Source organism: Bombina bombina, chromosome 7 (genome assembly GCF_027579735.1).
Source record: "Bombina bombina isolate aBomBom1 chromosome 7, aBomBom1.pri, whole genome shotgun sequence".
Taxonomy (NCBI): domain Eukaryota; kingdom Metazoa; phylum Chordata; class Amphibia; order Anura; family Bombinatoridae; genus Bombina; species Bombina bombina.
Window position 1 is genome coordinate 423,595,692 of NC_069505.1, and position 26,994 is coordinate 423,622,685.

A 26,994-nucleotide genomic window follows, 5' to 3' on the forward strand; every position below is an offset into this window, starting at 1 on the left:
AAAATGGTCAACCACCATAACGATAACAGTATTGCCATTGGAAACAGGGAGCTCGACAATGAAGTCCATGGAAAGATGTGTCCAAGGACGCTCACCATTAGCAATAGGTTGAAGAAGACCCACAGGAAGACGTTGAGAAGTCTTATTCTAAGCACAAACTGAGCAGGAGGCAACATACGCAGCAACATCAGAACGAAGACCTGGCCGCCAGAATTGTCGAGTGACAGACCAAATCATTTGGTTCTTGCCTGGGTGACCTGCGGCTCTAGGATAGTGTTAAGTGTGCAAAAGTTTAGTTCGAAGATTCTCAAGAACAAAACAGTTACCACTAGGTTTCTCAGGAGGTCATTGGTTTGTGCAGCCAGGATCTCCTTCCCCAAGGGAGAAGTCAAATTAGTACGTATGGTAGCCACAATATGGTGAGGAGGTATAACTGGAGTAGGTACAGACTCCTCCTTGGACAGAGGGGAAAATTGTTGAGAGAGGGCTTCAGCCCTAACATTCTTACTACCAGGCAGGTAGGAGACCACATAATTAAACCAAGACAAAAATAGCGCCCATCTAGCCTGTCGGGGCAACAAACGTTTTGCTTCAGATAGATAAGTTAAATTCTTGTGGTTAGTAAGAATGAGCACTGGCATGCTAGTACCCTTGAGAAGATACCTCCATTCATTAAGTGCCAAAATTATGGCCAATAATTCCCTGTCACCAGTTTCATAATTGCACTCCGCTGGAGACAATTTCTTAGAGAAGAAACCACACGGATGCAAGGAACCGTCAGGCGTACGACTTTAAGACAAGAGGACACCTACTCCAGTCTCAGACGCATCAACCTCAAGAACGAAAGGCAGGACAGGGTTAGGATGAGCCAGAACTGGAGCGGCAGCAAAGGCAGTCTTAAGACTATCAAAGGCCTTAATGGCAGTAGGTGACCAATGGAGTGGATCATTCTCTTTACGGGTCATGTCTGTGATAGGTTTGACCAAGGAAGAAAAGTTTTTTAATAAACTTTCTATAGTAATTGGCGAACCCCAAAAAACGTTGAATAGACCGAAGACTAACTGGGCGAGGCCACTTCAGAACTGCAGATAACTTGTCAGGATCCATGGAGAACCCTGCAACGGAGATAACATAACCTAGGAAGGTTACTTGAGTCTGATGGAACTCACATTTCTCGAGTTTACAAAACAGGCCGTTCTCACGTAGTCTCTAAAGAACCGTGTAACAGAACGATGAGCCTCAAGTGTGGGTGAGTGTATGAGGATGTTGTCTAGGTACACCACAACACACTGTTGCAACATATCTCATAGGACATCATTAATAAATTCCTGGAAAACAGCAGGAGCATTACATAGGCCAAAGGGCATTACATGATATTCATAATGCCCGCTCCTGGTGTTAAATGCTGTTTTCCATTTGTGGCCCTCCTTGATCCTAACGAGATTGTATGCTAATCTCAAATCAAGTTTAGTAAAACCGTAGCTCCCTTGAGGCGGTCAAATAGTTCCGTAATGAGCGGAATAGGGTAAGCATTCTTAATGGTAAGACGATTAAGACCCCTATAATCGATTCATGGTCTTAACTCGCCATCCTTTTTCTTCACAAAGAAGAAGCCAGCCCCTGCAGGAGAGCAGGATTTGCGGATGACCCCCGTGACAGAGCATCGGCAACATAATCCTCCATAGCACAATTCTCCGCAACAGACAGACGGTAAACCCGGTCCCGAGGAGGAATGGCTCCGGGTTGCAGGTCTATGGCACAATCGTAAGACCGGTGAGGAGGCAACGTACCGGCACGCACCTTGTCAAACACGTCTAGGAACTCTCAGTATTCCTCTGGCAATTGAGATACCGAAGAAGTGCACAAGACTTTAACTGGTTTCTGAAGACAAGTGGAAATACATTGCGGAGACCACGACAAAATTTCAGACCTCCGCCAGTTGAGACTGGGATTGTGTTTTGGAGCCAGGGATAACCCAGAACAACCGGAAAATGCGGAGAGTTTATCACCTGGAACTGGAGGGTTTCAAAATGGAGAGCCCCAACAGCCATGGATAGCGGAGCAGTTTTGTGAGTAACAAGTGCGGACTGAAGGGGCCTGCCATCAATGGCCTCAATAGCAAGCAGAACGGGCCGAGGTAAATCAGGAATGGAGTGCTTTGATACAAAAGCACTGTCAATGAAATAGCCCACAGCACCGGAGCCAACAAGAGCCTGGGTGACTATGGAGGAGTCCACCCAGGAAAGGACACCCGTGACCAAAGGTTTCTCCTTAAGCGGTTCCGGGGACGAGGATAAACCACCCAAGGTCTGCCCCCGACAGGACCTTAGGTGTGAGCGTTTCCCGGCCGTGTAGGACAAGACTTCAAATGGTGGCCCTGTAACCCACAATAGAGGCAGAGCCCCTCCCTCCTCCTAAATGCCCTCTCCTCCGCGGAGAGACACGTGAATCGTAGGAGACGTGAAACACATAGGAGACAACGGAACATAAGGCTTCGCAAGCGTTCCTTGAAAGAGGACCTCTCACTTAGTCTGATGTCAATTAGGATCAAAAAAGACACCAAGATTTTTTGGTAAATCTCTGGCAGCAACTTCGTCTTTAATCGCATCAGAGAGCCAATGAAAGAAGGCGGCAACAAGGGCTTCATTGTTCCAACCTACCTCTGCGGCAAGCGTACAGAACTCAATGACATACTGAGCAACAGATCTTGTACCTTGCTGAATGGACATGAGTCATTTAGCAGCAGAGAAGGAGTGAGCCGGAACATCAAATACCCTTCGAAAGGAGGCCACAAATTCAGGGTAATTTGAAATCACAGGTTTATTAGTCTCCCACAAGGGATTAGCCCAGGCAAGAGCTGTGTCAGAGAGTAACGAGATGAGAAATCCCTCCTTAACTCTGTCAGAGGGAAACGCCTGAGGTAACATCTCAAAGTAAATGCCCACCTGGTTCAAAAACCCTCTGCACTGATTAGAATTGCCTCCATATCACTGAGGTAGAGGTGCAGAACCGGACATGCTCCTGGTAGGACTAGGTGCAGCAGCGGAAACAGGAGCAGCCATAATTTGCGGGACACTTTGGTCCAAATGTGCAGTGCGAGTCAGCAGGGTTTGCAGGGCTAGTGCAAATTGATCCAAGCGGTGATCCTGTTCATCCATCCTGGAAATGATGGCAGGTAAAGGTGGATTATTAGCACCATCAGGATTCATGGCCCTTGCGTAATGTCAGGGTGCCAGGAATTAGACTGAGATGAGAAGTGCAAAAATAATCACACCTTTATTAATTGCAAAAAATAATAAAAAGTCCACAAGTCAAATAACAAGCCATGAATCAAAAACAGAGCTGGTAGTCAGACGAGCTGAGTCAGGAGCCAAAGCGAGTACCTTTAGAAATCTGCCTGGCAGAAAGGCAGCTCACTAGGTTTAAGAGGTCCTCTCCCTCACATGGACCTGTGGAAAAAAAAAGATGAATTCTGAGTAATCTTACTCAGGCTTTCAGTATTAGGGCAGCATTAAATATATGGGAGGTGCAGTGAGAATCATGTCCCACAAGTTCCCATTGCTTGAAAGCCACTACAGCTCTACTGAAGAGACTGAAGTGGAATACAGCTACACCCTAGCAGAACAAACAACACAAGCTTGTGTTGTTGAAAAAAAAAAAAATTAACTCTTGATTGAAGAATCTTTTCAAACACCTAACTGTACCACTTTCTTGCTCTAACATAGGCAAAAAGAATGACTGGGGTTAGAGGGAAGGGAGGTGATATTTAACAGTTTTGCTGTGGTGTGATATTTAGCAGTTTTGCCGGACGTCTACTATTTGTGAAATATATGCTCCGGTGGCAGGTAGGCACCTCAGCAAAGCTTAGTTAAGGTGTGGAGATTGTCTGCTGTTTATTGTAAACATTTTAAATTTTCCTTGTAAAGCAAAATAAAAACGTTTCCATTTAACATTTAAAGACACAGTAACGTTTTTTTGTGAGGTAATTTCAAGTTAAGATATAGGTTTATCCAATTTTAATTTGCTAAAATTGTGAATAAAGATGGACCAAGAGGCCCTGCAAGACGTTACTTGTACTTTATGTTTTGATGCTAATATGGAACCACCAATCCCTTTCTGTTCCTCATGTATTGAGAAAACTTTACAGTTCAGGGATATACTTTTTTCTGAGCCAACATTGTCTGGGGCGGATGCTGTTCAGGTGCCTTCTGACAAGGTTCAATATATGACACAGCTTTCTCATCAAGTGTCCCAAAACTTAGCGTCCATACAACCAGTGCCCTGCGCTTCCTCTACTACTCCACCTGGAGTTACCTTGCAAGACATCGCTTTCCTCATGTCCTCTGCGGTTTCTGATGCGTTGTCTGCTTTTCCCATGCTGCAGGGAAAGTGCAAGAGGAAAAGTAAACAATCAGTGAGTGAGGTTACTGACGCAGTTGTTGCTATTTCAAATGTCCCCTCTCAGAAGTCTGAGGAGGAGGATACTTTGGTAGCATCTGAGGGTGAAATCTCCGACTCAGACAGTGTAATTCCTCCTACTGATACTGAAGTTGTATCCTTCAGGTTTAAGCTAGAACACCTCTGTCTGTTACTCAAGGAGGTTTTAGCTACTCTGGACGACAGCGACACCATGGTCTTTGTCAATCCTAAAAAATCCAGTAAGCTAAATAAATATTTTGATGTACCTTCCTTGGTGGAAGTTTTTCCTGTACCGGATCGAGCTTCTGAGATTATTGCTAAGGAATGGGAGAGACCGGGTATCCCTTTTTCTCCATCCCCTGTATTTTAAAAGATGTTTCCTATAGCAGATTCTATCAAGGAATCTTGCAGATGGTACCCAAAGTGGAAGGGGCAATTTCCATGCTAGCCAAGAGAACTACTATTCCTATAAAGGCTACGTGTTCCTTTAAGGATCCTATAGATAAGAAGTTAGAGGGGTTACTCAAGAAAATGTATGTACGCCAGGGTTTACAATGGCAACCCGCAGTTTGTATTGCTACTGTCACTAGTGCGGCAGCATACTGGTTTGATGCATTGTCTGAATCTATTCGGACAGACACTCCTCTCGAAGAAATCCAGGATAGGATAAAGGCCCTTAAGTTGGCCAACTCCTTTATCACGGATGCTTCCCTTCAGGTTATTAAGGTGGGAGCTAAGATTTCCAGTTTTGCCGTACTGGCACGCAGAGCTTTATGGTTAAAACCTTGGTCTGCGGATGTGTCATCTAAGTCTAAAACTTTTGGCGATTCCTTACAAAGGAAAGACTGTTTGGGGCCGGGGTTGACAGAAATTATTTTTGACATCATGGGAGGAATGGTACATTTCCTCCCTTGGGATAAGAGAAATAAACAAAAGGGACGTCAGAGTAATTTTCGTTCCTTTCGAAATTTCAAGGGAAATCCTTCCACTTCCTCCTCCAAGAAGGAGCAGTGCAAGCCTTCCTGGAGACCCAATCAGCCTTCGAACAAGGGAAAACAGTCCAAATAGCCTGCTATTGAATCAAAGGCAGCACGAAGGTTCTGTCCCCGATCCGGGACTGGATCTTGTGGGGGGCAGACTTTCATTCTTCGCTCAGGCTTGGGTTCGAGATGTTCAGGATCCCTGGGCGGTGGAAATCGTGTCCCAGGGATACAAACTAGAGTTCAAAGCCCTTCCTCCCAGGGGCAGGTTTCTGCTTTCAAGATTATCTGTAGACCAGACAAAAAGAGAGGCATTCTTACACTGTGTTCGGGACCTCTCCGACCTGGGAGTGATAGTTCCAGTGCAGGAACGGGGTCAGGGGTTCTTTTCCAATCTGTTCGTGGTTCCCAAAATGGAGGGAAACTTCAGACCGATTTTAGATCTCAAGAGTCTAAACAAATTCCTCAGAGTACCGTCCTTCAAGATGGAAACTATCCGTTTCCATTCTTCCTTTGGTCCAAGAGGGTCAATTTATGACAACGGTGCATTTAAAGGACGCGTACCTGCGTGTTCCCATACACGGGGACCATCACAAGTTTCTAAGGTTTGCATTTCTAGACAAACACTTCCATGCGGTCTTGCCACAGCTCCCAGAATCTTCTCAAAGGTTCTAGGATCCCTGCTAGCGGTGCTCCGATTGCGGAACATTGCAGTAGCACCTTATCTGGACGACATTCTAGTTCAGGCGCCTTCCTTTCAACAAGCAAGATCTCACACGGAAATGTTGTTATCTTTCCTGCGGTTTCACGGATGGAAGGTGAATTTGGAAAAGAGTTCCTTGATTCTAAATACAAGGGTAATTTTCTTGGGAACCATAATAGATTCCTTGTCAATGAAGATTTTTCTGACAGAAGTCAGGAAATCAAAGATTTTCGATTATTGCGTAGCACTTCAGTCCTCTCCTCGGCAATCAGTTGCTCAGTGCATGGAGGTAATCGGTTTGATGGTAGCGGCAATGGACATCATCCCGTTCTCCTGTTTCCACCTCAGACCTCTGCAGTTAAGCATGCTCAGGCAGTGGAACGGAGATTATGCGGATCTGTCTCTCTGCGATTACAACTGCAGCAGGAGACAAGGGATTCTCTACTTTGGTGGTTGTCTCTGGATCATCTCTCCCAGGGAACCTTCTTTTGCAGACCCTCTTGGGTGATTGTGACAACAGATGCCAGCCTTCTTGGATGGGTAGCAGTCGGGCTCTCTAAAGGCTCAGGGAACATGGACTCGGTCAGAGTCTGTTCTACCCATAAACATTCTGGAATCTTCAAGAGAGGATCTTCAATGCTCTCCTGGCCTGGCCTCAGTTAGCCTCGGTCCGGTTCATCAGGTTTTAGTCGGACAATATAACCTCAGTTGCTTACATCAACCATCAGGGAGGAACTCAGAGTTCCTTGGCCATGACAGAGGTAGCCAAGATCATTCAGTGGGCAAGACCCACAACTGCTGTCTGTCAGCGATCCACATTCCAGGAGTGGACAACTGGGAGGTGGACTTCCTGAGCAGGCATACCTTTCACCCGGGAGAGTGGGAGCTCCATCCAGAAGTGTTTTCCAGCCTGATTCTCAAATGGGGTCAGCCGGAATTGGATCTCTTGGCATCTCAGCAGAATGCCAAGCTCCTGAGGTATGGGTTGAGGTCAAGGGATCCTCAGGCTGTACTGATAGACACTCTGGCGGTACCTTGTAATTTCAGTCTCGCATACTTATTTCCTCTTCTACCTCGGGTCATTGCTCAAATCAAGCAGGAAAGGGTGTCGGTGATCCTCATTGCGCTGGCGTGGCCTCGCAGGATTTGGTATGCAGACCTGGGGGACATGTCATCTCTTCCACCTTGGAGACTTCCGTTGAGGAAGGACCTTCTACTTCAAGGGCCTTTCCTTCATCCAAATCTAGTTTCTCTGAAGCTGACTGCTTGGAGATTGAACACTTAATTTTTTCGGAATCGGTCATTGAGACCATGATTCAGGCTTGTAAACCTGTGAATAGAAAGATTTACCATAAAATATGGCGTAAATATCTATATTGGTGTGAATCCTAGGGCTTCTCTTGGAGTAGAGTTAGGATTTCTAGAATTCTGTCCTTTCTCCAAGAAGGTTTGGAGAAGGGTTTATCGGCAAGTTCCCTAAAGGGTCAAATATCTGCCTTGTCTATTTTGTTACATAAGCGTCTGGCGGACTTCCCAGACTTGCAAGCATTTTGTCAGGCCTTGGTCCGGATCAGGCCTTTGCCAGTTACTCCTCCCTGGAGTCTTAATTTAGTTCTTAAGGTTCTTCAAGGGGCTTCGTTTGAGCCTATGCATTCCTTAGATATTAAGTTGTTATCTTGGAAAGTTTTGTTTCTTGTTGCTATTTCATCTGCTCGTAGAGTGTCAGAGCTCTCGGCATTACAGTATGAGTCTCCTTACCTCATTTTTCATTCGGATAAGGTGCTTTTATATACTAAATTTGGGTTTCTCCCTAAAGTAGTTTCTGATCGTAATATTAATCAGGAGATTGTTGTTCCTTCCTTGTGTCCTAATCCTTCTTCTAAGAATGAACGGCTTCTGCAGAATCTGGACGTGGTATGCGCACTAAAATTCTATTTACAGGCAACTAAGGATTTTCGTTAGTCTTCTGCTCTGTTTGTGGTATTCTCTGGGAAACGTAAGGGACAGAAAGCTATGGCTACTTCTCTTTCTTTGTGGCTGAAGAGTATTATTCGCTTTGCCTATGAAACTGCTGGACAGCAGCCTCCTGAGAGAGTTACAATTCATTCTACGAGGGTTGTTTCCTCTTCCTGGGCATTCAAAAATGAAGCTTTTGTAGGAACAGATTTGCAAGGCTACAACTTGGTCCTTTCTTCACACTTTTTCAAAATTCTATAAATTTGACACTTTTGGCCTCGGCTTTTGGGAGAAAGGTTCTTTAAGCAGTGGTGCCTTCCATTTAGGTTACTCGTCTTGTCCCTCCCTTATCATCTTTATACTCTAGCTTGGGTATTGATTCCCAATAGTAATAAGATGGACTCATTGTGTCATTAGAAAGAAAACAAAATTTATGCTTACCTGATAAATTTCTTTCTTTCTTGATACGATGAGTCCATGGCCCGCCCTGTTCTTTAGATAGGTTGTTGGTATGTTATAAACTTCAGACACCACTGCACCTTGTTGCTTCCTTTCTCTCCTTTACTTCGGTCGAGTGACTGGGGTTAGAGGGAAGGGAGGTGATATTTCACAGCTTTGCTGTGGTTCTCTTTGCCGCCTCCTGTTGGGCAGGAGTGATATTCCCAATAGTAATTAGATGATCCGTGGACTCATTGTGTCAAGAAATAAATACATCAGTTAAGCATACATTTTGTTTTTCTGGGGTTAGTGTTAATTTAGGGCAATGTCCTACAAAATGCCTTTTAAGCACCATTTGCAGTTTATTGATAGATTTTGGTGTGTTTTTATTTTAGGTGGCTTTTTTGTTTTTATAGGGCTATTTTTTTGTTTTTATTAGGTTTTTTTTTTATTATTTTGGATAATTTTTTTAATTATTTTTTGTAATCTTAGTGTTTTTTTATTTTTTTGTAATTTTAGTGGTTTTTGTTTTTTGTAATGTTAGATTATTTTTAATTTTCGTAATTTAGTGTTTGTTTTTTTTATAATGTTAGGGGGTTTTTTTTCATAGTGTTAGGATTCTTTAATATTGTAATTTAGGTTTTTTTATTTTTAGTTTATTAAAAAAAAAAATTAAATAGTAATGTTAGGTTCATTTATAGTTTAATCGGAATTCAAGGGACGCCATCTTGGATGACGTAATTTAAAGGAATATTCATTCGTCGGGTAGTCGTCGGCCTGGAAGGATGCTCCGCGTCGGATGTCTTGAAGATGGACCCGCTCCGCTCCGGATGGATGAAGATAGAAGATGCCATCTGGATGAAGACTTCTGCCCGTCTGGATGACCTCTTCTGCCCGGATAGGATGAAGACTTTGGACCCTCTGGAGGACCACCTCTGCCCGGTTGGGTGAAGACGTCTCAAGGTAGGGTGATCTTCAGGGGGTTAGTGTTAGGTTTTATTAAGGGGGGATTGGGTGGGTTTTAGAGTAGGGTTGGGTGTGTGGGTGGTGGGTTGTAATGTTGGGGGGGTATTGTATTTTTTTTTACAGGTAATAGAGCTGATTACTTTGGGGCAATGCCCCGCAAAAGGCCCTTTTAATGGCTATTTGTAATTTAGTATAGGGTAGGGATTTTTATTATTTTGGGGGGATTTTTTATTTTATTAGGGGGATTGGATTAGGTGTAATTAGTTTAAAAAAAACTTGTAATTTTATTATTTTCTGTAATTTAGTGTTTTTTATTTTTTTGTACTTTAGTTAATTTTATTTAATTGTTATTAATTTATTTTAATTTAGGGAATTAATTTAATTGTAGTGCAGTGTTAGGTGTAATTGTAACTTAGGTTAGGTTAGGTTTTATTTTACAGGTACTTTTGTATTTATTTTAACTAGATAGTTATTAAATAGTTAATAACTATTTAATAACTATTCTACCTAGTTAAAATAAATACAAAATTGTCTGTAAAATAAAAATAAACCCTAAGCTAGCTACAATGTAACGATTAGTTATATTGTAGCTATCTTAGGGTTTATTTTATAGGTAAGTATTTAGTTTTAAATAGGAATAATTTATTTCATGATAGGAATATTTATTTAGATTCATTTAAATTATATTTAAGTTAGGGGGTGTTAGGGTTAGGTTTAGATTTAGGTTTAGGGGTTAATAAATTTAATATAGTGGCGGCGATGTTGGGGGCGGGAGATTAGGGGTTAATAAATTTAATGTAGGTGGCGGCGGAGTAGGGGGGTCAGATTAGGGGTTAATAAATTTAATCTAGGTGGCAGCGGTGTAGGGGGGTCAGATTAGGGGTTAATAAATTTAATCTAGGTGGCAGCGGGGTCCGTGAGCGGCAGTTTAGGGGTTAAACATTTTATTTAGTTGCGGCGGGGTCCGGGAGCGGTGGTTTAGGGGTTAATACATATAATGTAGGTGGCGTTGGGCTCCGGGAGCGGCGGTTTATGGGTTAATACATTTATTAGAGTTGCGGTTGGCTCCGGGAGCGGCGGTTTAGGGGTTGATAACTTTATTTTGGTGCGATGGGCTCTGGGAGCGGCGGTATGGGGGTAAAACAGTATAGTATAGTGTGGGTGCTTAGTGACAGGGTAGCAAGAAAGCTGCAAATAAGCCGAAGAGCAGCGAGATCGATGACTGTTAGTTACCAACAGTCCGCTGCTCATCGCCCCGTACTTGGTGCGCGGCTTTTTGACAGCTTTCTTGATAATTTTGGTGAACGTATTCAGGTCCGCGGCAGTGATGTTAGGCGATCTTAGGCGAGCGTATTGGTGCCGTTGAATGCAAGAAAGTCGACGGCTTGATAACTAGAGGCCTGTGTCTGCTGCACTTTGATAAATCAGCCCTGTAGACTGAAAAACAAGTAGATAGAAAGACAGATTGACAGATGAATAGATAGAGAAATAGATTTAATCTCACATGAAGAGTGTTGCTGTTTGTATTATGTTCATGTGGGAGCCTTTATTTCTTTCAGTATGTTGTAGACTTCTCACAGAGTTGAGCGTTTAGAAAGAATTTATAATGCTGTGGAAGCATCTCATGAGCAGAGAACAGGAGTTCCTCGGAGTATCATTTATCCACCAATAACATCTGTACTTTTAGTAAGGTGCAGATGGTGCTATTTCCCCTGTTATCATTGATTAATATACAGTATATATATCTGACTCAACCCTAAATACACCTCAGCCCTTTGTTCAGGGCCCTTATACACTAACTTTGTGTCTGTTTCTTTTCACAATTAAGGTGGAACCAGCTGGACCTGGCTATCGTGCTCCTGTCAGTCATGGGAATTACTTTAGAGGAAATTGAGATTAATGCTGCTTTACCTATCAATCCCACCATCATCCGCATTATGAGGGTCCTACGCATCACCCGGGGTAAGGATAAAGCAATGCTGATTGTTCCTTTGTTTGACATTTGTTTTGAAGGATAGTTACTGACAGTGATGTCATTATTGTCATGTGATCATTCAAGAATCCACGTTTATTCACTGATAGGCCTGCTACATTGTAACTAGAGGTGTTTGGAGCTGAAAGTGGAACTGGGGTTTGCTGAATGGGCCGGTGTTCTATCGAGAACTCCAATAAATCGAAAACTCCAATGTGATGTCACTTCCGGTGATTCCATACATCTAATTGGTCGTTATCCAGTGAGTGACAGGACTCACAACCAGTCAGATAGACACTGTAATCGCCTATCTACACTATCTATTTCGCCTCTGCCTGGGGGGTTGAAGAGGGGCAAAGCCCCCCTTGTAAACCTCATTCCCCAAGGTTTACTTGGGGTGTATGCCAGAGGATCGGCGGTGCGCCCCCATACAGAGGCAAAACAAATATTAACATAGAAGATTTACCGGAAAAGACGTCAGATTGGAGTTTTCAAGGAATTGGAGTTCTCAACAGAACACCGGAGGATATTTAATCACTTGATTTGCATAAAAAAATAATGACCTGAAGACTTTTAGGGCCTATTTATTAATGTGCGAGCGGACATGATCTGATATTAGCCGCTAGCAGGGGGTGTCAATCAACAAGCATTGCTTACTCAAGGGAGTGGTAAATGAACCCAAATTCCAATAAGGAAGGTGTGTGAGAAGCTAGTAAGGAATAAGGAATGTGTGAGAGAAGCTAGCAGGGAATAAGGAATGTGTGAAAGAAGCTAGCAAAGAATACAGAATGTGTGAGAGAAGCTAGCAGGGGATAAGGAATGTGTGAGAGAAGCTAGCAGGGAATACGGAATGTGTGCGAGAAGCTAGCAGGGTATAAGGAATGTGTGAGAGAAGCTAAAAGGGAATATGGAGTGTGTGAGAGAAGCTAGCAGGGAATATGGAATGTGTGAGAGAAGCTATCAGGGAATACGGAATGCGTGAAAAAAGCTAGCAGGGGAATAAGGAATGTGTGAACGATCTTGCAGGGGAATAAGTAATGTGTTGAGACAAGCTAGTAGGGAATAAGGAATGTGTAGAGAAGCTAGCAGGGAATAAGGAATGTGTGAGAGAAGCTAGCAGAGAATAAATAATGTGTAAAACAAGCTAGGAGGAATAAGAAATGTATGAGACAAGCTAGCAGATAATTAATAATGTGTGAGACAACTAGCAGGGGATAGGAGAATGTGTGAGACAAGCTAGCAGGGGATAGGGGAATGTGTGAGACAAGCTAGCATGGATAGGGAATGTGTGAGAGAAGCTAACAGGGAATAAGGAATGTGTGAGACAAGCTAGCAGGATAAAAGGAATTGTGAGACAACTAACAGGGAATAAGGAATGTGTTAGTGACAACCTATCAGGAAATAAGGAATGTGTTAGACAAGCTAGCAGGGAATAAATAATGTGTGAGACAAGCTATCAGGGAATAAGGAATGTGTGAGACAAGCTAGCAGAGAATAAATAATGTGTAATAACAAGCTAGGAGGGAATAAGAAATGCATGAGACAAGCTAGCAGAAAATAAATAATGTGTGAGACAAGCTAGCAGAAAATAAATAAGTGTGGAGACAAGGCTAGCAGGGGATAGGGAATGTGTGAGACAAGCTAGCAGGGGATAGGGAATTGATTGAGAGAAGCTAGCAGGGAATAAGGAATGTGTGAGACAAGCTAGCAGGGAATAAGGAATGTGTGAGACAAGCTAGCAGGAAAAAAGGAATGTGTGAGACAACTAACAGGGAATAAGGAATGTGTTAGACAACCTAGCAGGAAATAAGGGAATGTGTGAGAGAAGCTAGCAGGGGATGGGGAATGTTATGTGTGAGACAAGCTAGCAGGGGATGGGGAATATGTGGAGAGAAGCTAGCAGGGGGATAGGGAATCTGTGAGAAAAGCAGCAGAGGATAGGGAATGTGTGAGACAAGCTAGCAGGGAATAGGGAATGTGTGAGACATAGCTAGCAGGGGAATAAGGAATGTGTGAGATAAGCTACAGGGAATAGGGAATGTGGTGAGATAAGCTAGCAGGGAATAGGGAATGTGAGAGAGAAGCTAGCAGGGGATGGGGAATGTGAGAGTAGCTAGCAGGGAATAAGAAATGTGGGCAACTGATACCTGGGAACTACTGCTCACTGGTTGACAGAGGCAACTCCTACAGAAACAAAAGTTGGTTTATTCAGTCACAGGAACATATATTTCCAAATAAAAAAATATTTTGAATTACAGTCTAATAGGTAGAACAGAAAGTGGGAGAGAGACAAGGGGTGTGGTCTCAACACTCAGGTGAGATGATCCAAGATGTCCTCGTCAGTACAAAGATGTCCCCTAAAGAAATGTTAGAAACACCAATTTTAGTTTGAAAGATATTTTATCTCACTATGCAATTCCTTGGTGTAAAGGGAAAAACACCTACATAACAATATAAGAGGTCTAAAAAAATCCCAAAGAGTCCTTCTCTATGTCCAGCAAGCTTTTGAATATTAGAGGCCGCGATCCGATATAAATCATTGCCCGCAAAAGCCGGCGACGCCAAATTTTGCGCTGGTTTGGTATCACATATACGGCGTAACCTAGAAGTTACTCTCGTATATTTCTGCCTTCGGCCGTAGTTTTTTGGCCCATAGACAGGTATACCAAACCAGCGCAGTTTGGTATCCAATACACAACGTAAGGACTTACGTGGCGAAAATGGAGAAATCTTACTCCATTTCACCTCGCCACAAATTGCAGGCGTAGTAAGCCTTACGTTGTGTATTGGAGCCCCGTAACTCCCTAAACTAGCTGCAAAATAAAAACACCTAACGCATGCGCAATGTCTATCTACCTGTCAACCGCGAACTGCAAAATAAAACCTAACGCATGCGCAATGTCTATCTACCTGTCAACCGCGATCCCCCGCCGCAATCCCTAATAAAGTGTTTAACCCCTAAATCGCCGCTCCCGGACCCCGCCGCCACCTACATTAAATGTATTAACCCCTAATCTACCCCCCCTATACCGCCACCACCTACATTAAATGTATTAACCCCTAATATAATCCCCCTATACCGCCGCCACTTACATTAAATTTATTAACCCCTAATCTAGTCCCCTCTATACCGCCGCCACCTACATTAAATGTATTAACCCCTAATCTAATCAACCTATACCGCCGCCACCTACATTAAATGTATAAACCCCTAATTTAATCCCCCTATACCGCCGCCACCTATATTAAATTAATTAACCCCTAAATACTAAAATTTCCCTACCACTCTAACTCTACAAATAGCCCTGAAAAGGGCTTTTTGCGTGACATTGCCCCAAAGTAATCAGCTCTTTTACCAGCCCTTAAAAGGGCTTTTTGCGGGGCATTGTCACAAAGTAATCAGCTCTTTTGCCTGTAATCTAAATCCCCCTACACCGCCGCCACCTATAATAAATGTATTACCCCCTAATCTAATCCCCCTACACCGCCGCCACCTATATTAAAATTATTAACCCCTAATCTAAACCCCTATACCGCCGCCACCTATATTAACTATATTAACCCTAATTATATTAGGGTTAATATAGTTAATATAGTTATTATATTATATATTAACTATCTTAACCCTATCTAACTCTAACACCCCTAACTTAATTATTATTAAAATAAATCTAAATAATATTAATAATATTAACTAAATTATTCCTATTTAAAACTAAATACTTACCTATAAAATAAACCCTAAGATAGCTACAATATAATTAATAATTACATTGTAGCTATTTTAGGTTTATATTTATTTTACAGGTAACTTGGTATTTATTTTAACTAGGTACAATAGCTATTAAATAGTTAATAACTATTTAATAGCTACCTAGTTAAAATAATTACCAATTTACCTGTAAAATAAATCCTAACCTAATTATTTTAACTAGGTAGCTATTAGATTAGATTAGGGGTTAATAAATTTAATATAGGTGGTGGCGGTATAGGGGGATTAGTTTAGGGGTTAATAATTTTAATATAGGTGGCGGCGGTGTAGGGGGATTTAGATTACAGGCAAAAGAGCTGATTACTTTGTGACAATACCCCGCAAAAAGCCCTTTAAGGGCTGGTAAAAGAGCTGATTATTTTGGGGCAATGCCCCGCAAAAAGCCCTTTTAAGGACTGGCAATAGAGCTGGTTACTTTGGGGGCAATGCCACGCAAAAAGCCCTTTTCAGGGCTATTTGTAGGGTTAGACTTAGGTTTAGTGGTAGGGAAAATTTTTAGTATTTTAGGGGTTAATTAATTTAATATTGGTGGCGTCGGTATAGGGGGATTAGATTAGGGGTTAATAATTTTAATATAGGTGACGGCGGTGTAAGGGGGTCAGATTAGGGGGTAGTACATATAATATAGATGGCGGCGGTGTAGGGGGATCATATTAGGGGGTAACATAGTTAATGTAGGTGGCGGCGGGGGAGGGGGCTCACATGAGGGGGTAAAACATGTAGCTAGCGGCGGTGTAGGGGGCTCAGATTAGGGGGGGTAATATAGATAATGTAGCTGGCGGCGGTGTAGGGGGCTCAGATTAGGGGGTAATATAGATAATGTAGCTGGCGGCAGTGTCCAGGAGCGGCGGTTTAGGGGGTTAATATATTTATTATTATTAGGAGTGAGAGGGGGGATTGCGGATAGAGGGGTATACGTGTCGGGCTATGTTTGGGAGGCGTGCTAGACAGTAACGGGAGATTTAATAACTTAGTCATGTTTTTTATGCGGCGCGCAGTTTCTAAGTGCCGTAAGTCACTGGCAACTCCAGAAATTTGTACTTACGCAGATTTCTGGACATCGCTGGTTTCTCAGACTTACGGCACTTTAGCATCTGATGGCGCCGTATATAGAGTTGCGAGCTGAAACTACGGGCGGCGCAGGTTTCCCACGCTTGCTCCGAAACCTGCGCCGTATATCGGATCACGGCCTAGACCCAAAGTGAAAAGGAGAGAGGGGGAGTGAAAAAAAAACTACATCTCCCAGCATGCCATTCACATTTACAATTGCAACTGTCAAGCAGCATGTCATGATAGGCACGAGTTAGAATGAGCAGTTTAGCATTATGGAAATGTTGGGCAATGCCAGGGCCCACAAACCTCTTCACCAGTGCCAATTTTGGTTACAAGAAGCCCTGACTTAAAGGGACATTCTTTTTCTAAAATGAAATGCTGTATTTCATTACAGTATTTTACGTTTAAATGATTTCCCTTTTTAAACTACATTGTATATATTAGCCCCAATAAAAGTAGCATACCCATTGCATTCCCATGCAGTTTATGTATTTGGGGATACACGTGTATGCTACTGATTGGCTGTGTCCTTTTCAGAAGAAGCAGATGTGACTTTATAGATGTGGTTATCCCATTTGCAGTAAACACATAGGAAAAACGGGCATTCCTTTAGAAATAAAATGACTGTACCAGAATGTCCCTTTAAACACTGATGTACATAAAAAGAATTTCAGGCTCTCAAGCAGATTATTTTTATGTCACGTAGATCAGATCTTTTCACCTCCGGCACATTGTTATAATCAGTACGATACCATATGGGAAGCCCACAGAATGTGACAGTTGTATATTCCGTAGCTCTTCGTCTAGGGAAGCGTTATCTGTAGGTCGTTTATTTGTCTCTTCATTGTTCTTTTGTGTCTACCTCGCTAAGATTTAAGATTAAGTGGCATCTTTAAAGGTCAGGACATTTAGAAACGGTGGTGATGCGATACATTCACGCTTCCTGCACTGGAATAATAAACCAACACGTTGTCATTTTTTTTCTTTCATGTTGCAGTGTTGAAGCTACTAAAGATGGCAACTGGAATGAGAGCGTTACTGGATACCGTGGTACAAGCCCTTCCGCAGGTAACAGAGAGAGACGTTTGGTTTACGTGCGCTGTCACCTTCGTGTCTGTACAGGGCACTATTGTATAAAATGTAACATTTATACAGGTACATTCTCAAAAGCTCACTACTTAGGTTAATTTGTCTAACAAAAATATTGTCAGGGTGCTCACTGTATTCTAGAAAGGTGTATTTTACTTTTGTATGGGGAGTTCCCTCTGATTCTGTATGTAAAGTATTTAATACAATAATTACATTATTCATTTTAGACTTATATTGTTTGCTCACTTTTGGATTTCATACTTTCAGTTTTAGTACTATGATAAAATGTAAATTTTGTATATAAAATGTATACTCTAACATAATGGGGCCGATTTATGAAAGTGCGAGCGGACATGATACGATGTAGCATACGCTGTCGGCATTTATCATTGCACCAGCAGTTCTTGTTAACTGCTTGTGCAATGCCGCCCCCTGAAGATTCTCTGCCAATCGGCTGCTAGCAGGGGGTGTCAATCAGGCCAATCGTATAGGATCGGGCGGATTGATGACCGCAGATTTAGAGCAGCGGCCTCCATTCGGAACTTGATAATTCAGCCCCTAAGGGGTCTATCAAAAACTTGCCAGTATGGAGAAAAATCACACAGAAAAAAAAAATTGAGCATTATATTATGTGGGTAGCTCTTAAAGGGACATGAAACCCATACGCTGTCGGCATTTATCATTGCACAAGCAGTTCACCAGAACTGCTTGTGCAATGCCACCCCCTGCAGATTGCGGCCAATCGGCCGCTAGCAGGGGGTGTCAATCAACTCGATCGTATAGGATTTGGCAGGTTGATGTCCGCAGCCTCAGAGGCAGCAACCAGTTAAGGAGTAGCGGTCTTAAAACGCTGCTTCATAAATGCGGTTTCTGGCGAGCCTGAAGGCCTGCACGGAAACAGGGGCATAAAACTCCATTTGGAGCTTGATAATTTGACCCCATGGGGTGAGCCAATGACAATCGGTATAGATATATACAGTTTTCCAATAAGGAGATAGGGTTTTTTTTTTTGTTTATTGCTATTGTTTTGTTTGAAATTAAAGGGGCAGTGTTAACTGAATGCATCAACTCAGTGCTGTGTTATTTAAAGTGTACCAGTAGTTGTGAATAATAATAATGAACACTGCAACGGTCATAAGACCCCAGCATGTGGGAACAAGTCTATGGTGTTGTTTGCTCAATACTTAAAGGGACCACAAGTACACATTATTAATCCAGTAAAGTGCCCACATTGTTACAGTATACTAATATAAATATTATCCGCACAGGTTCTTCTTAATCTCTCTAACCTCTATCAGATTCTACATTACTTTCTAAGGGATGTTGCTTACTGTGCACAGGGATTTCCCAGTTCTGCTCCTTTTTCTTAGATAATTCATTGACATCTGCTCCTTTAAAATTGGCTCCAAACTGGCGAGTTTTTGAGAATTACCCGATTGTTTTTTATTCCTGCCGGCAATAACATTTCTCCTGCGCAATTGAAGCTGAATATTGTCATGGTTTACCTTAATAAACTCTTTAGATTTTATATTATTATATGTTTATAGGAAAAAGACGCAGTTATTGGGGATGTGCATTTGTTAAATTTGGCATAGAACAAATGACAAATATGGCAGCATTCGACTCTTTACGGATTTCTTTTTTTTTAAAAAAAAAAAGTTCAAAACACACAAAGATCTGTTAAAAAAATCCCGATCTGTAAAAAAATCCCGATCTGTGGGTATTGAACTGTCACAAGAAGAATTCTGGCTCCAAAAATAAATGCTTCTAGTGGCGCCATATTCACAATTTGTTCTATTCTGAATCTCTAGTAGTTATGTTAATTTGTCTTTAACACCCAAAACCATTTATAGAAATCTAAATATTTTTCCTAATCTCTGTTTCTGCATTTCTGTTTTCCGTCTATCTACCCTGGCGCAGTTTTACTTTGTATAGATGTCATATTTTCATTTACAGCCTGTGCTCTTCAGGATGTTGGGTATTATGGTACCCGAAAAAAACACTTCATATCAAAAATATCCCGAAAGTATTGTATCTGAGATGTTTCTATGGACATAATGTGACCACAGCTATAATGTTGCAGGCGACATAGCCATGATAGGAGATCTCATGTTAACCCCTTGAATGCCAAAAAGGGTCACAATGCATTGGTTCATGGTGTTGAACCTTCCCCATACTGTATCTCCAGTTCATAACTGTAACCCAGTTCCTCAATGTGAGCCCCAATCCGCAACTGTTTCCCTAACCCAAACTCTACTCTTAACCCTAACCAAATTTCTAACCCTAACCTTAAACTCAATCCTTAACCACAATGGCTAAACATAATCCTAACACAAATCCTTAAACTGACAGTCTTCTCCAGAATTTGTATTGTCTAAAAAGATAGATAATCCCTTTATTACCCATTCCCCAGTTTTGCATAACCAACACGGTTTTATTAATATACATTTTACCTCTGTGATTACCTTGTATTTGAGGCTTTGTAGACACAGGAGTGAGCACAATTTTATCTATATGGCATGTGTGAACTAGCACTGTCTAGCTGTGAAAAATTCACTGAGATTAGAGTCCTTCAAGGACGTACAAATTAGCATATGAGCCTACCTAGGTTTAGCTTTCAACAAAGAATACCAAGAGAACAAAGCAAATGTGATGATTAAAGTAAATTGGAAAGATGTTTAAAATTGATCTACAGTATCTGAATCATGAAAGTTAATTTTGACTAGACTGTCCCTTTAATCGAAGCTCAATTCCTATCATTAACCACAATTTCCAACCCTATTATTCCTAAACATATTCGTATTCCTAAACCCAATCCCTAAATTTTACCATTAGCCCTATGTTTTGCTTAAACCTGACCATACAATTAACCCTAACCATTGCAGCTGGATAACAAAAACACATTTGGCAAATTGATTTATGAGCTTATTATACCTGTACCTAAGACCTGTCCAGTGTTGAACTAGATACTTGCTAACTTATGCTACAGATATTGATGGCTCTGATGTGTAGTTTGAATATTCCTCTATGCTAAACCCTGTACCTAACCTTTTTTATTTAATCAATTCTGTTCATTTACTTTTATTTAAATGTCTGTTGTGCATTGATTCATCCATCTACTTCCTCTTCTGTTCTCCTGCACCTGAGCACCACTTCCATCCCTTCCCCCCTGCACCTCGACCGCCAACACCATATCATAGATCAATATATCTCTTCGTATTTAATTGATTCTTCCCATGAACATTCTGCACAGCTCACCAAACTAGGATAATTAATAACCAAAATCCCAGATGTACTTAATATGAAGAAAAGGGAAAGAAGCCAGAAGGTTTTAATAAAATGTGTCCTCCTAACAAAAGTCACTTCAGAATCCAGGTGGTCATTAACCCCTTTATTTATAAGGAAACTCGCTATCCAATGATTACGTCCTTTTCCAGGAGCCTAGGAATTTAATGTAAAATAAAAAAGACAAATTAAATCTTCCATTACACTGTTGGATTTTTCACTTTACCCATGTGCATCCATATGTAATAAAGAGCATTATATCACTTAAAGCTGATAAAGTAACTAAAAAAAATACATCTTCAGGTTACGGTTTTGCTGTGTGGCACGGTAGTTTTTTTTTGTTTGTTTTTTTTTTTTTTGCACTGATTTTGGTTCTGTAAGACATTTTATTATTATTTATTATTATTATTGGTTATTTGTAGAGCGCCAACAGATTTCAAAGCTCAATAAACATAGGCGGAAAACAAGGAAACATTTATAGGAGATAGCAATGGAGGAGAGGAACTGGTATAAAGAAAGGTTAGCGTAGGTTGTATGCGTCCCTGAACAGTACAGTCTTTAGGGAGTGCTTGAAGCTTTCAAAACTAGGGGAGAGTCTTGTGGAGCGAGGCAGAAAGTTCCACAAGATGGGAGCCAGTCTGGAGAAGTCCTGTAAACGGGAGTGGAAGAAGGTAACAAGAGAGGAGGAAAGGAGATCATGAGCAGAACGAAGGGGACGGGAGGGAGAGTATCTAGAGACAATGGGGCCTATCTATCAAGCTCCGGATGGAGCTTGATGCCCCGTGTTTCTGGCGAGCCTGCAGACTCGCCAGAAACAGCAGTTATGAAGCAGCGGTCACAAAGACCGCTGCTCCATAACCTGTACGCCTGCTCTGAGCAGGCGGACAGACATCGCCACAATACAACCCGATCGAGTACGATCGGGTTGATTGACACCCCCCTGCTGGTGGCCCATTGGCCGCGAGTCTGCAGGGGCGGCGTTTGCACCAGCAGCTCTTGTGAGCTGCTGGTGCAATGCTGAATACGGCGAGCGTATTGCTCGCCGTATTCAGCGAGGTCTAGCGGACCTGATCCACAGTGTCGGATCAGGTCCGCCAGACCTTGATAAATATGCCCCAATGTCTGAGATATAGGGGGGAGCAGTGCAGTTGCGGGCTTTGTATGTCAGAGTGTGAATTTTGTGTTTAATCCTGGAGGCAAGAGGAAGCCAGTGAAGGGATTGGCAGAGAGGTGCAGCTGATGAAGAGTGACGTGTAAGGAAGATGAGCCTGGCAGAGGCATTCATTATGGATTGTAAAGGAGATAAGCGGCAGCTAGGGAGACCAGAGAGGACGGAGTTGCAGTAGTCAAGGCGGGAAAGAATGAGAGAGTGGATTCAAATCTTAGTTGTGTCTTGTGTAAGGAAATGTCTACTTTTAGAGATGTTTTTTAAGGTGGAAGCAGCAGGATTTAGCCATGGCCTGAATGTGAGGAATAAAAGAAAGATCTAAGTCAAGTGTGACCCCAAGACATCGGGCATGGGGGGGTAGGGGTGTTGATGGAGTTGTTGACAGTTATAGAGAGATTGGGGGTGGAGATTTTGGAAGAAGGGGGGGGGGAATAAGGAGCTCAGTTTTGGAGAGAGTTAGTTTGAGGTAGTGAGAGGACATCCAGGAAGAGATGTGAGAAAGACAGTTAGTGACACGAGTTAGCAAGGAAGGAGATAGGTCTGGTGCAGGGAAGTAGATTATTGCAGACATATTGCAATATTCTGCTCCTCTTATTATTATTTAATTTTCTTATTGAGAATTTAAATTATTCCTTAGTTGCTCAGAGGTGACTTGTGTCTATAAAGGGTTGATATATATGTGTCTGATAAAATGTCACATGTTGTCTTGTGCACAATGTTATCCATAAAAAGTGCAGGTGTGTTTTATTAATTTAGGTCTCTGAGGATGGCGCAAGCCAAAACGCGTCAGACCCTTGTCACTTGCAAGTGTTTTTTTTTAAGTTTTTTTCATATGCTTCATTTTGAATAAAGTTGTTTCAAAAAATGTTTTTAACCCATGCCCCGCCAATATATTTATGTTTTACTCACCATGAAATTAATATGTAACACATACATTTATGTTTTACCAGTAGAAAATATATGATAGGAACTAAATACCAAATTTGAAATACTTTATTAAGATATCCATTAAAAATTATATTTATTTTTCCTATCCGAAAAATATAATTTTTGTACATTTTTATATGGGTGTTTAACTTCATTAAAATGAATTGTCTTTGACAACTCAGAAATGGCCATTTAATTAAAAAAAAGATGTTATGTAATTATAAATAATTTTACTTGTCATAGGGAATTTAGCCAGGGTAGACACAATAAATCTACATAATTATTTTGAAAAGATCTAATTGGCTGTCAGAACTATTTTTTGCATATGGTCTGTAATATATTATACCAGTTTGACACATTTTAATTTAAGAAAATTGTTTGATAATGGAACAAATTATAGGGGGCGATTTATCATCGGTCTGTCCGACATGATCCACTCAGCAGATTATGTCCGACAGACATTGATGAATGCCGACATACGCTGTCTGCATTTATCATTGCACAAGCAGTTCTTGTGAACTGCTTGTGCAATGCCGCCCCCAGCAGATTCTCTGCCAATCGGCTGCTAGCAGGGGGTGTCAATTAGCCCGATTGTATAGGATTGGGCGGATTGATGTCTGCAGCCTCAGAGCAGGTGGACAAGTTATGGAGCCGCGGTCTTTAGACTGCTGCTTCATAACTGCTGTTTTTCGGTGAGCCTGAAGGCTCGTGCGGAAACAAGAGCATCAAGCTCCATTCGGAGCTTGATAATTCGGCCCCTAAATCTAAGATTGTGTAACTTGATTGAGAATATTACAAAACACAACAAACCATATTTATCTTTAGTCACTTTAGTCAACCAGAGGAACACTTCTTACTAAAATATTGTACCATCGTTTAATGAAAATAACCCACCCAAAACGTCTCACTACCAGGTTAAAGAACCCTCCTAAAAGCATTTCACAAACATTCCGTTGGATTGAGCACAACTAATTATTTGGACCATAGAAAATCATTTGTTTTGGGAAATTCTGGTGGATGCACAATCAAGGTAGCAACTTTTCATGAGAGACCTCTGGAGGGAAGAATAGCTAATAGCTGGTACCCTGCAACCTTGCCAAAATCTGGCCAAATGCCACTTGACAGTTTTAGGAAATATCTCATTATTTATGTGTTTGATAGCTATACATTTATTTGCTACCCACAAGACTTCCCTCACTGCTCTAAAGGAAATCTAAAGCATGTAACCAATGTTCAATTGGAAATACTCTTGTAATCCTTTTACCTAAAATCAGTGAAAACCAATATACACATCTTAGCAACATTTAATGCAAATAAGAACCCAAAACTTTATATTAGCGTAATTTAATGTTGTTGACCATCCTACAAATGTTATGAAAATCTTATCAATAAGATGGATTATCTGAAGATGTCTTAGCAACATTTAAAATAATGAATTCTTTAAAAAAAGAAAGCAAACTAACTAGTGACGTGAAAAAGTGTCCCTGTTATATGCGCAATGGTGCCGTTGTCTCCATGGACACACTAACTAAGACTCTGTGAGGGTCTCTCTTAGCAGCTTGCTTATAAATAAACAAAATTATTTCTTCCATATAGGTACTGGTATTGGTACCACTCCAAATACGATGTGCACAGTCCCTTAAACGTTAAACAGTATACCATTATTGAAACATTTAAAATTAACTCACAGGATCAAATACTCAGCGTAGGTACAAACAGAGTAGTACGTCACCTGATGCATTTCACGCCTTAAATGAATATAATATAGTTAACAGCACCAGATACAACAAACATGCTCACTATTCAGATCACCTAACAAGATCTAATGAAAGAAACAGCAAAAGATGGAAGTAGGAGCGCCAATAGGCTAAAGTCCGTTTACAGGCAATATAATGGAAATGTTAAATTAAATAAATAAAATTATTGTAAATACAAAAATAAAAATATATTTAAACAGTGGAGCAATTCTCCTATAGGTGTATGAAATAAACCCCAGTGTGGGGATTGGTACCAGAAAAAAAAAGTTGCCAGCTAAAGAAATCACAAATACAGTGATTGTCCTCAAATACTTTTAAAAAGTACTTAGAATAGTCAGATGGTGTCCCAAATGGAAAAATGTTGAGTGAGTCCAATGGCTTGGAAAACACAATGTGGCGAAAAAAGAAAATAATATGTTAAAAATGTTAATAAAAATTGTTTGTAAATCCGTGTATTTTTGGGAAGAAATCTTGTGGATAGTGAGGTAAATCTCCACATTGAAAAAACCTAAAAAGGAAATAAACAAAAAATGTGCAAATTTTCCTAAAATATATTATAGACTAATCAACAGTAAGGCTTGAAACGCGTTAGCTGATGCATCCGTTAGTGCGCATAAGAGCAGAGTTCCATTAGTGCTAAAGGTCACAAACGTAAAGTTGTGTAGGACCCTAAAAACATCATGATACAGCTCTGCAAACAGCCATTATTTATTTAAATTGAGCACTATCAAAACTTCCACTTGGATTCTCTGGGAAAGAGTTCACCCCTGCTTATATATTAATAAAAGATTGTTGTAACACTACTTATGAAGACCGATCTTCTGCTCCCCTAACCCTTCCTTTGTTTGTTGCAGGTAGGGAATCTCGGGCTTCTGTTTATGCTTCTGTTCTTTATCTACGCGGCGCTGGGAGTGGAGCTCTTCGGAAAACTTGGTGCGTTTATATACATGTGATACGTTTTTTTATCTGTAATGATTATTTCTTTCACTCACTTGAGTTCTGAATGATGTGTAATATTGTGTTATTGTCGCACACCAGTTTGCGATGACGATCACCCGTGTGAAGGAATGAGCAGACACGCCACGTTTGAAAATTTTGGGATGGCTTTTCTAACCCTGTTTCAGGTTTCTACTGGTGACAACTGGAATGGGATAATGAAGGTAAGAAATCAGTATGAATGGAGTCTACAGATTTATTTATGTGATTTTCCAGCACAGTTGTTTTATGGTGGACAAAGAGGACGTGGACAGTTGTATACTGTGCCTTGCTGGACCTATTCTGAGATTAGTACTGGGTAGAGCAATAACTGATATAAATGTTCTGCAACGTAGTTAAAGGAACATCAAAGTGTATAAGACTTGTAATGTTATGCTCCTTTAATTATGTTTAGAGAGCCAACATGCAAATGAGCATGATATATAGCATGTAGCAGGGTCAGAGAGAGAATACTTACATCTAGAATTAAATTATGATTATTATTTTTTTTAACTATGCTTGATTAAAAATGTTATGAGGAATTTGGCATATTTTTAACAACTATTTTAATTTAAACTGTCTCATATTACGGTGCAGCCAATAACGGGTCTCCCTGTTGTATTTTACGCCACCTCTCTAGAGTGCATAGAGTGTATATGGAGTATCTGCACAATATCTAGTCTAGCATCACTTGATGTGTGTGACTGTCTATACACATTTTTTTTTCTTTTGAATTGCTTCTGCAGTTCTTAATAGTAGATCAATGCACCCATTAGGACTTGTGGTCCGTGTTCTATATATGTAGCACATATCGTCAGTTAAGCTTTGCATTTCACACAAAATAAAGGCTATGGGGCCGATTTATCATGTGTCTGGCAGACATGATCCGCTGCATACGCTGTCAGCATTTATCATTACACCAGCATTTTGTGTGAAATGCTTGTGTAATGCCATTAGCAGGGGGTGTCAATTATCGCAACCTCTGCTTCTTAACTTAGGTTTCAGAGGAATCTGAAACTACTAGGTAGATTGCAGCTTCCACTGATTGATAAATCTACCCCTATAATAGAGGCGTTAATTCAGTAGTAAACCCTTAATTGGGGTATTTTATTGTTCAATCTCATAGGGGCAGGCAACATTGAGTGAATCTGCCTCTTTTTGGCCCCACCCCTATTTGGTCCCGCCCTTTTGTGGCTCCGCCCTCACCCATGGCCGGTATTTTTTTTAGGAAAAGGTGGCAACCCTAATTGCAATGATCTTTTATGTGTGAGTCTAATGTCTTTTTACATCTTTTATAGAAAGTTTTTAGGTTTGTTTCTGTAGCAGAAGTAGGAACTCTGTGTCTTTCTAATACAATCCCCACTGATCTCAGCATTAAAGGGACATGAAACCCAACATTTTTCAGATAGAGACATTTATACAACTTTCCAATTGACTTCTGTTCTATTGGAATCCTTTGTTAAAAAAAGCTGCAATGCACTACTGGGAGCTAGTAAAACACTTAAGGTGAGACAATGACAAGAGGCATATATGT

The 26,994-nt window shown here is 41.1% G+C and overlaps 1 protein-coding gene across 1 annotated transcript in view; it reads left to right on the forward strand.

Moving 5' to 3' along the window:
* CACNA1I (calcium voltage-gated channel subunit alpha1 I) overlaps nt 1-26,994 on the forward strand; it is a 682,041-nt gene that overhangs the window by 436,703 nt on the left and 218,344 nt on the right. The window contains exons 26-29 of the mRNA XM_053689431.1: nt 11,291-11,424; nt 17,257-17,327; nt 25,340-25,418; nt 25,524-25,645. Coding sequence (XP_053545406.1) covers nt 11,291-11,424; nt 17,257-17,327; nt 25,340-25,418; nt 25,524-25,645 — 406 coding nt within the window. The remainder of the gene's footprint in view (nt 1-11,290; nt 11,425-17,256; nt 17,328-25,339; nt 25,419-25,523; nt 25,646-26,994) is intronic.